Here is a 10,529-nt window from a genome sequence, read left to right as displayed (position 1 = left end):
CATGGACGCAAACAATAATTTTATCATATTATTATAAGTTTGACATCAACTAGGATACCATTGGTTCCCAATACTGAACCGGTAAGATTCCTTATTCAGAATTTTAGATAACATTTACAAATACCACTAGACCCCAACTCACACCATTGGCTATAGCCGGTCACCATCACCCCATAATTTGACCACAACCTACAATAAACGGTTTCTAAGCAATCACCTTCTATATATCTTCAATACTCATCCACCTACAAAAACCTAACACTCTTAAAACATCTTCCATATCACCCTCTCTCTCTTAATAATAATAATATTATTATTACCCAATGATCATCTCTTGTTTACTTCTATGACACTCTAGGTTATATTATGGTACTTCCCATTGACCATAACATTAAACAAGTCACGTTGCTAGCTATTTTTATATAGCAAAACTGTCAAAACTATATCGTTTTAAAAATATATCAAAACGATGTCAACGAAGAAGAGCATAGCGAAAGGCCAAGGAAAGAATACTACGAACAAGAAGAACCGATTATCGGATAAATCGATGTCGTTTCACGGTCGCGTGTCCGAACATATGGTAGGGAAGTTGACACGGCCGAGGACCGTGCCGGAGTTGATATCCGGTAGAAGTGTTGGTTTGACGGAAACGATGACGACGATGCCGAAACTAACGAAATTGTTGCTTAATGTTACGATTCAGAGAAGTTTAGGTCCCGTGCATGTGTTGGTTTCACCGGAATCGACCGTTGGTGACCTTATTGTTGCTGCGCTACAGAAGTACGATAAGGAGTGCAGAAGACCGGTGTTTTCGTGTCTGGATTGTTCTGGATTTGAGCTCCATTATTCACAGTTTAGTTTAGAAAGTAAGTTGGTTAATTTTTCTCTAATCCCATAACGTTTCAAATGGCTTATAGAGGTCAGACGGTCGTTTTGACTAAAAGTTGTTAAAGTTTTATCGTATGTCTATGGTTAGAACGACTGTCGGGATATTGGCCAAACAATTATTATTCTGACTTCTGATCAATAATTTTCAAAGTTTGACATTCAATGGTTAGAACGACCGTCCGAATATAGGTACCGTATAAAACCGGTACCGACCGGACACAATCAGTATCGGTACCATTATTCATTTTGAAAAAAAATATATTAAAGTTTGATCGTCTATGGTCAAAACGACGATCCGGATCGTTCTGACCAATGATTTTAAAGTTGGATCATTTTGGCCTCCAATGGTTAGAACGGCCGTCTAAAAAATAGGTACCGTATAAAACCGGTGCCGACCGAACAAAATCGGTATCGGTACCAATATTCCAATATTCGTTTTGACAAAAAAAATTTAATTAAGTTTGATCGTCTATGTTCAGAACGGCTGTCCGGAAATTGGCCAAACGGCCGTTCTGACCATTAATTTTCGAAATTCAAAGTTTGACCTCCAATTGTTAGAACGACCGTCCAAATATTATTCGTCGTTTTTACCATTAATTTTCAAAGTTCGACTTCTTTTGGTCAAAACGGCCGTCTGAGTGTTTTTATAGTTTTTTGGACACCCTTGGTGTAGCTATAACATGACCCTTGATTCCTTGGATAGCCGAATCTCATTTTTCGCATATTTTATTCAACGCGAATCGTTGTTCTACGAATAATATGATGTTAGTTGACCTAACTTGTTACTAATATTTTACCAAACAGGTTTATCTCCAAAAGCAAAGTTGAATGAATTAGGTTCAAGAAACTTCTTTTTGGGTCCAAAGCAATCAGCCACCGTCGTCAGAAATGAAGAAACCGGAGGCGGCTACCATGTGATGGCTTCATCGTCGTCCGTTTGCTCAAAGGAGGCAGAGAAAGGGGCGAAAGGCGGACCGGTTTGGCTCAAATTCATGGAGTTCATGTTGTGAGATTTGATCATATAAATTTCAATAGTATTAGTTGTGTAGAAAGTAGAATATGTGGTTTCAATCTGGTGGTCTTTGTAAACTGATCATAAAATCATCAAAATAATATTGATTGATGATTAGATTGTATTGTTTGTACAGTAGTGGATTAGCTTGTATTCATGTGTGTAAATTATGAATTGTGAATACAAAATATCAGCTTAAAAGTCTTTGTGAGGTATAGTAATTTGATTTGAAAGTAATGTGTGATATGATGGTTATCATTTCAAGTTTTCAACTCTAATACCAACCTATTTTAGCGGTTCGCAATCGGTCGGTACCTGTACCATTAAAATATCGAAGAATGCCAAAACCAAATGGTATCGAAACTGAAAACATGAAAAATATCAAAACCAAATCGGTCGGTATCGAAACAGAAAACATGAAAAATGAATATCGGTACTGGACCAATTGTCTCGCGATTGGTACTGGTTTTCAGTGCAAAATTACACATCCTTAAATAAAATATAGATGCGAAATGATAAAATAAATAAACTAGGCTAAGCCAATATTATTAAATGAATAAGGAAATTAATGATTATTATATGAATACTATTTTTATTACTATCTGATTATGTTAAGGGTTTTTATCCAACGGTATCAGGGTACTATTGAAGTGTTTATTTTTACAAGTGATGAGGGTTTCAGCTTCGTGGTTGACAAAAAGTATCATTAACGGTGAATGTTCTCTAGTATTATGTGATGGTAATATTGTATCTTAAGTGTTATTATTATTAAGGAATGAACCAAATTAAAGTCACAAGTTGTCTATTCTAAATGTGACTGTTTAACTCATTTGGTTGCCACTTAAGTTTCAACTTAATATGTAATTTTTCTGTTTGAATTTTTTACCTGTTATGACTTTGTAAGAAAACAGGGAGAATTAAAAAAAATTAAAAAATTATGTTTTTAAACCTCTTTGAAACTTGTTAATAATTTAAAAAAGTATACAAATATTGAAGTTAGAACTTAGAAGATATTTCAAACTGTATTTGACTAAAATGGCTCATTAAGAGTCAAAAATACATTGTTAGAGTAGCGAGGGCGGGGCGTATAATATGTTACTAGGTGTATTCTATGCTGACCCATCATGTATATACACACCCAAACATGCTGCCTATGCCGCTACAAAACACCGAAGAATCCCGGGTTGAACATATGATACCCCATCCGGTGTAGCATACACTCAGTCAGTCAGTTGTGCATTATTTTGACGTTATAGCTCTAACGTGATTTTGTTAAATTACCATTACATAAGATCTTAATTTATCTCGTATATGATAATATAAATAAAAAGTTGTCATCAGGCATAAATAATATTCGTGTAATATACACTAAATAACTACAAGTACACAAAATAACTTCCCATGCTAGGAAAAAATTATAAGTATACACATATACTTATAATAATATGACAGAAAAATTAAAAGTTAATACCAAAAACCAATTTTGAAAATAAAGTACATTAAGATAAAAGAACTATTGATAGTGGATCAACGACTTGAATCTAACCGTTCTTACTTCTAATCAACATGTAATTTTCGGTTTATAAATGCACTTTGACTCATCATCCAATTTCTGTGGTTTGTCATTTGTATTTAATTATATATTATTTCTTAAGATACATGTAACGATGTTTAACGTCCATGACGCCCCTAGAATTAATGAATAAGGCTTGGGGCATTACTGCGTTAACCTACAACACATAATCTAATCGAGAATATGAAACTTACACTATTTTATATTCGTATTAACCAAAATACAACATGTTTAACTAACATGGCTTTTATTTGGCCCACTGAAAAATTATTAAAAAGGCCAAGGAGAGTAGGGGTGATGGATCATGGCAAGTGGTGATAAATTCAAATATCCAAAGGGGAATATGTTTTTCCTTGTGTTGATGACAGATATTTTGACTTGAAATTTAGATATTTTCATATATTATCCTTTACATTATCTCACATTTAAAGATTATACTATTAAATATATTCATTTTCAAATTTGTGACGCTTACCAAAAAAGTAGATGAAATAAATTCGTTCTTTGAGTTTGACAGGTTATAGTTGAGCCAAATGTTTAGATTTTATGTAGTGAAGAAAGAAATATATGTTATAATTTTACCTCTAATTATAACAAGATTAATTTTGTAATTCTTTTACTTTAAAGAAATAATAAAGAAAGAAAATACAAAGTAGATAGTAAATAAAGTTCTATAACTTTTGGATGCAAATTACTTGTTACAATACATGATATTTATAATACAAAAACAACTATTTAGAAATACTATTGAGGGAACAAAGTTATATAATTGATTTGACAAAAAGGATGGCATGTAAAAATCGTGGGTAATTCATAACAATATCATGTATTTAAGGTGTTTGGGATTTATTAATTTTTCCTCTTAATCCTTATGACTTATAATTTATTAAAAAGTTTAAAAAAGTGTTTGAATTTATTTAGTATGTAAGAGAAAAAGTTTCATAAGTCATAAAGTTATGACTTATGACTTTTCCATAAGTCATAAGGAGATAAAAATAAAGGAATCCCAAACACCCCATAAATTTTTTTTAATGTTAGGAAGACTAGAGGTGCACAAAATACCCGGTTTCGGACCCGAACCGAAACTGGTTGCTAGTCGTACCCAATCCGCGGGTACGACCTGATATAGGATTTCTCCGCGGTGCCGTACCCGGACCCGTCGGAACCGGAAACACCCGATCAAAACCCAACCCTACCCTACCGAAACCCGAAAAAAACCCAGAATAACGGGCCCCGGTCAAGTACCCAGAACCGGTTCCTTACCCGACCCCGGTTTTGACTTTTATAGACCATACCCAGTATCTGTTCCTACCAGATTCTTGAAAGTATCTAGTTTGTGCACCTCTAATAAAGACTATAAAATCCGGCTTGATTTAATAACGTAAAAGTTTATGATCCTAAAACATAAATTAGACAACTTGTTATGACTATTATCAAGATAATGTTATCACCATTCACCAATGTTGTTCCCCATATTAGTATTATAGTTTGTATAATAATCTTAAAACAATTTGCTTGTGGGTGGAATATGGCAACCAAAATAAGCATTCCTCATGCATAATCTAATCAATCACACAAGAATGCCAAGCCCAATTGTTTTGCCAGAGGACAAAGGTAACCCATTACAAAGATATGCTTCTTTATATGTTTGCACAAAGTATATATGTATGGCAGTATGGGTTAATTTTTTACATAAAAAAATAATTAAAAATAGTTAATAACTTTCTAGTTAGATATGAAAAAGTAGTATATTTTCTGAAATAATTTAAAAGATTATGAACTATGAAGTTCACACAAATTTGATACCGGATGCAGGCCCAATACAAAAATGTAATATTTAATTTGGCCCAAACCCAGTTAAAAAGTAAGACATTTTTTTTTAAATAAAACATATAAAATGGATGAATGTAAGAAATCTGATCCAACCCTTTCTTTCTATTTTATATTTTGGCAATACCAAGACTTACCAACTCAATCTTGTCGCCTCGGGCAACAAACATGCATGAACCATTTCACGATATATGTGTTCGAATAATCCAAAGTGGACTGTCCAGACACATACTTCGTGAAATGGTATCTAGATAACATTTATATATGGATTCATTTATATGTTGGTCTTAAGTAATGACAAGTTGAACCATACGAAACTCTTTCAAATCGTTCATTCTTATTCCACCTTTTGTTCTCTATTTGATTCGACGTAACACGCATTTTCAGCTTCTAAGTCGCATCCACGGAAATGAAACTTAGGATAAAAACTTATAGTTTCTCTAAACTTAAATTTTATAGTTTTCGAAGTTGCTTTATTTCCAACGTTAAGCCAATATATCATAATTACTATAAAAATAAACAATACAAACACAACACTCAAAAACAATAATTACGTGTAAAACATAGTTCAAAATACTTTACTCGTAACCCCAAATTGAATTATATAACCAAAATATTATTGTTCTACATATTCACGCAAAAAGTGTTATAAATATATGTCTCAAATAATATAAAACTAGGTGGTTTGCCCGAGTGGTTAAGGGGGAAGACTTAAGATCTTCTGCACATAAGTGCGCGTGGGTTCGAACCCCACAGCCACCAAAATATATCATTCTTTTTTCAAACATGGCAAAAATTTCGTTTATTTGATGGTTTATAATTCAATTCTAACAAAATACATCACAAAGATACAATGAAGACTCATAAATTAAACAATTGCTCATAACTTACTACCCCTTCAATAAATCTAATGCAAAATTCACTAAACAAACCCGATGCAACTCGAATAACCATCAACGTCAATGGATGCTTTTTCTTCTTCTCCTTACGCCGACTTTCTATTAATGTCTACTACACTCTGCCCGTGCTTCTCTGTTTCTTTTTCGACCATGAAGAAACAAACGTTGTAACTACTTTGATATCACGTACGAGGAGGAACAACTATCACGCGTAGTCCTCATGTTCTCTAAGATCTATAGACAACCGTGCCCACATAACCTACTCCGATGATCAAGAATGTTATCACTTGGAGGAAAATGTATATGAAATATTGCCGTCTTCCATACATTACGTCGTAGCATCCAATGAAAAACAAGAACACCGCGAATACAAGTTCAGTAACGTGAATCCTGATCATTAAAACACAAAAAAGTTAAGTTTTTTTTAGATAAAATTATTTGATAATACATTCCATAACATATTTATCAATTAGCATATGTGTATGCTTTACCTATCCCCAAAGTTAATTTTGAATTTAATGTGTCTTAATTTTCGGTTCTTGAGACAATCTCCAAGCTTCTCGGTGACAACCCACTCGTTAGATCTCTTTGCATCAAGAAGACCGATAATTGTTGCCTTTGTTCGGTGAAATGACATGACGTTCTCAAACAGAATCCAGTAAAATAATAAATGGAACGACCTGAATCAATAAATACCATGTATGCATTAAATATATGTATAGAGGGGAGTTCATTTCAATACAATGAATACAAATACATATAAACCATGCATATTTTAAACCTTGGTGTCCCAACCGAGTTTAATATTGTAATGATGCACGGAATGTAGATGGCACCCCAAACCGGAACTTCTACTTCCGGGACCAAGATGGAGAACGGGAGAACGACACAAAAGAAGAAAAATGTGACCATGTGTGCGATTATCTTTCGCACCAAGAAAAAACTATAGATCACGTACACCTTCTTCCACACCGTCACTTTCTGCAAACACTTGTGTTAATAACAACAGAAATATCGAAAAGCGATGTGTGATTAACAACCTTAGCTAGCTAACCTTAGTTCTAATGATTTCAAGCACCATCTTTCTAAACAAGTTAGCCGGCCCACAAGACCACCTATGTTGTTGGTAACAAAAGGCTTTGAATGTGCTAGGAAGTTCACTTTTAACCTGCATAGACATCATTACATAAACATTGCATAAACATTACATATATATTTTCTTTTATTATTAGGTGGTTTAATATATATATGGCTTAACTATTTTTTCCAAACGATTTTTAGTAAGTTGTACTTCCAGGTACTTCGGTACCATGCAAGTGCAAGCAAACTCATACAAGTTCTGACAAATTTTAATATCTAAAAAATTGTCATGACTAACACAATATGAGGTGGCGAATTGTGCAAAAGTATATAAACTTATAAAAAAAATCTAATAAAATTTAGCTGAATTCAAAAGCACATAATAATTCAAAATATTTCATCATTAGATTTTTAAAAATAATATTATTGGCATATAGTATTTAGGGTTTTAGTATCGAGCCCACGAACCCAGTTTATCTATATATATCGTAACCGTTTATTGATTGGAATAATCAATCGGCTTTACTAATCTTACAAAGATACCTGAAGGTCACCGAGATAAAGAAACTTCCATCCTTGGAGACTAGCTCGAACCGCAAGATCCATGTCTTCGACTGTTGTACGGTCCTTCCACCCTCCACACTCATTGATGGCGGCAATCCTCCAAATGCCGCCCGTCCCTGTGGTAAATTACAATATTGCCCTTTATGTTATTGTTGGAAATGTGGTGTTTAGTTAAGTAACATGATTTGGTTACCATTAAAGCCAAAGAATGCATGAGTGGCTGATCCTACTTCTTGTTCCACTGTGAAATGATAATCTAGTGACATTTCTTGCATTCTTGTTAGTAAACATTCATCCGAGTTCACTACAAAAAAAACCAATGTAATTTTTTAAAAAACTCGTGAAAATTTTCAAAACTAAATCAGTGGTTACTTACCAAACCGCCATCGAGCTTGAACAAGCGCGATTTTGGGATTAAACTCGAGAAATGGGATGGCTCGTTGGAGAAAATCCGGTTCAGGCCGGAAATCAGCATCGAAAATTGTGACATATTTACAGTCTTCGACATAATCATGTGTCAATCCGTCTTTAAGTGCACCCGCTTTGTAACCGACCCGGTTTTGCCTGATTTGGTACCATATGTTAACTCCTTTGCTATTCCAACGTAGGCATTCATTCTCAATCATATCCTATAAAAATCAAATGTCCCAAAAAGTTAACAAAATAATTTTAACAGGTAATTTGATAACATGTCTATTATTATGTTTTTTTAGTTCATAATGCTTATGTGGATGATATAAATATCGACGAGATATTATTAATTAAAAGAGTTATAAGTAAAAATTGAGTTTTATTTTTTTATGGAGAGTGAGCATAACAAATAGCCTAATCGTACAAGATTGACAAAAAAAAAAAACTAAAATCGAGTCTTTTAAAGAGTAAAGTTTCAAATGATTTTAGTGGATCAATATCAAACTTGTTTTAGGTTTTCCTAAAACAACGTGCATCGAGTAGGAATTGAACCTACGAATTTGTCAATTATGCCATGGATGCTTAGCACCCAATCTGATATTATGGTGCCAGTATAGACCGAAATTCCGTTAGTGTTTAATTCTGAGTTGTAATAAATATCGGGACTTTGCAATATTTAATTGATCACAATTCTATATATTCCATTTACTATAAAAGCTCCCAAAAAAGTCATTAGAGGGATCTCTCCTATCAAAACTGTTTGTTCTTGAGAAATATGTACGGTCTAATGAGGCTACTATGAAATATTTACTCATGGGCGGGGCAAGCTCTTCTATTCAGGTTCATGGTTTCTCTTGGCTATATGGTTCACCCGGGGGAGAGATCAAGCTTCAAGAAATAGTGAATGGTCTTATCAATACACAAATGTATAACTTCAAGAATCGAAGTTTATCTTCTTTATAAGAAAAAGATCTCAATGAACTTCATGAAATGATTTCACGGGATTCAGCCAATTGTATTGATCATGGAATATCGTTGAGAATTAGGAATCCGTGTTATCAAAGGATTTCCTGCGATTCTTTCTATTATAGAAATATTTATGAAATTTCATTTAATAATTCAAACTATAATCTCTCATCTATTTTATAAATTGTACCTTAATGATTTGATCGGTAGAATCATCAAGAACTTGAATAACAAGGCGATCGGCGGGCCACGCCAAATTACACGCCGCACCAATTGAGATCTTGTAAACCTAAAACCACAAACATCCAAAATCTTAAGCTCAAAACCGACCCAAACTGATCCATACATGACATATCAAACCGATACATAACTAACCTCTTTTTCATTAAACATAGGAATCTGAATAAGAACTTTAGGATAACACAAATTCCCGGTTTCTGGATCTTTACAAATTGGTTGCCATTTATATCGTTGTTCGGGTTTCTTCCAAAAGAGTCTTACTAGAATAATAACAACTCCCATGTAAAGTCTTTCAATAAAAAGCATTACAATCATGGCTAAACAAATGTACACTCCAACTTGTAGCAATGGGACTATTAATGGTGCCTTTAAAAGCTCCCATAACGTCCCGAATGGGGTCAGAAACACCGTCGTCTCTGGTATGAGTTCCGGTGTTAGATTGTCATTGGAGATAATGTCCGCCATTTTTTTCTCCTTAGCAAAAGTTGAGCTGAAACAGAGAAACTGAAGAAGATTGTTAGATGTGTTGAATAAACTAATGTGCATGTAACGTTTGGAAGCATTTGTTATTTTGTCACACATATTTGAATGCAATATATACACATTTTATAAAATATTTTATTATTATGCATGCTTCGTATTGTTATATTTAAGCCTATTATTTGGTGTAATAACGGTAGACATGTGAATCTGAACATAACATAATATTAACGGATTACACGAGTAAGATTTGTTTATCTTGAATTTTTTCTTCTTTTGGATTTTAATGCTTTAAAAAATAAAAAAAATGCAGAAGAAAATATATCTATATAAAACAAGCATGTTTTATAAAAGTTGATGCGAATTTCTATTTAATTTTTAAAATTTAGGTATTGAATGCTAAACTATTTACATGTAATATTAAACATTTAAATAAAATAAAAAACATGTTTAACGGATTAATTCGAACCCAACACGTTAATCTAAATGTATCCAATGGTTCGACATGAAACAAGAGGGAACCTCCTTGAACTAAACAAAAATCCGCAAAAAATTTCGTGTTTGGTCGTCACATTTTTTCATATCT

At 33.4% G+C, this 10,529-nt stretch overlaps 2 protein-coding genes and 1 non-coding gene across 3 annotated transcripts; 2 read left to right on the top strand and 1 right to left on the bottom strand.

Annotated features, from left to right (window-relative positions):
* The first annotated feature begins 283 nt into the window (after positions 1–283).
* LOC143562762 (uncharacterized) lies at positions 284–2,088 on the top strand. Its single transcript, XM_077050480.1, has 2 exons — positions 284–866; positions 1,693–2,088. The coding sequence occupies exons 1-2, from the start codon at positions 470–472 to the stop codon at positions 1,896–1,898; spliced, it is 603 nt and encodes a 200-aa protein (XP_076906595.1). The 5' UTR covers positions 284–469; the 3' UTR covers positions 1,899–2,088.
* Positions 2,089–5,982: 3,894 nt separating this feature from the next.
* Positions 5,983–6,065, top strand: TRNAL-UAA (transfer RNA leucine (anticodon UAA)). The gene has a single exon. It is a non-coding gene; the product is annotated as a tRNA-Leu (tRNA).
* Positions 6,066–6,429: 364 nt separating this feature from the next.
* Positions 6,430–9,928, bottom strand: LOC143562758 (glucomannan 4-beta-mannosyltransferase 2-like). Its single transcript, XM_077050477.1, has 9 exons — positions 9,599–9,928; positions 9,414–9,512; positions 8,223–8,475; positions 8,040–8,150; positions 7,826–7,962; positions 7,257–7,370; positions 6,984–7,183; positions 6,694–6,882; positions 6,430–6,592 (listed from the first exon to the last, which is right to left on the bottom strand). The coding sequence occupies exons 1-9, from the start codon at positions 9,926–9,928 to the stop codon at positions 6,430–6,432; spliced, it is 1,596 nt and encodes a 531-aa protein (XP_076906592.1).
* Between the last annotated feature and the right edge of the window lie 601 nt (positions 9,929–10,529).

The sequence above is a fragment of the Bidens hawaiensis genome, unplaced genomic scaffold, assembly GCF_021521415.1.
Source record: "Bidens hawaiensis isolate Kalapana, Puna unplaced genomic scaffold, B.hawaiensis_p1.1 tig00021065_1, whole genome shotgun sequence".
Lineage (NCBI taxonomy): Eukaryota > Viridiplantae > Streptophyta > Magnoliopsida > Asterales > Asteraceae > Bidens > Bidens hawaiensis.
The sequence above is the reverse complement of the archived record's forward strand: the minus strand, read 5'-3'. Positions and strand labels throughout refer to the sequence as shown.

Excerpts from the sequence above, each read along its gene's own strand:
- LOC143562762 (XM_077050480.1), top strand. The coding sequence starts at position 470 with ATGTCAACGAAGAAGAGCATAGCGAAAGGCCAAGGAAAGAATACTACG. Across the intron at positions 867-1,692 it reads TTCACAGTTTAGTTTAGAAA|GTTTATCTCCAAAAGCAAAG; the intron begins GTAAGTTGGTTA and ends TTTACCAAACAG.
- LOC143562758 (XM_077050477.1), bottom strand. The coding sequence starts at position 9,928 with ATGGCGGACATTATCTCCAATGACAATCTAACACCGGAACTCATACCA. Across the intron at positions 9,513-9,598 it reads CTATGTTTAATGAAAAAGAG|GTTTACAAGATCTCAATTGG; the intron begins GTTAGTTATGTA and ends TTGTGGTTTTAG. Across the intron at positions 6,883-6,983 it reads AACTCGGTTGGGACACCAAG|GTCGTTCCATTTATTATTTT; the intron begins GTTTAAAATATG and ends TTATTGATTCAG.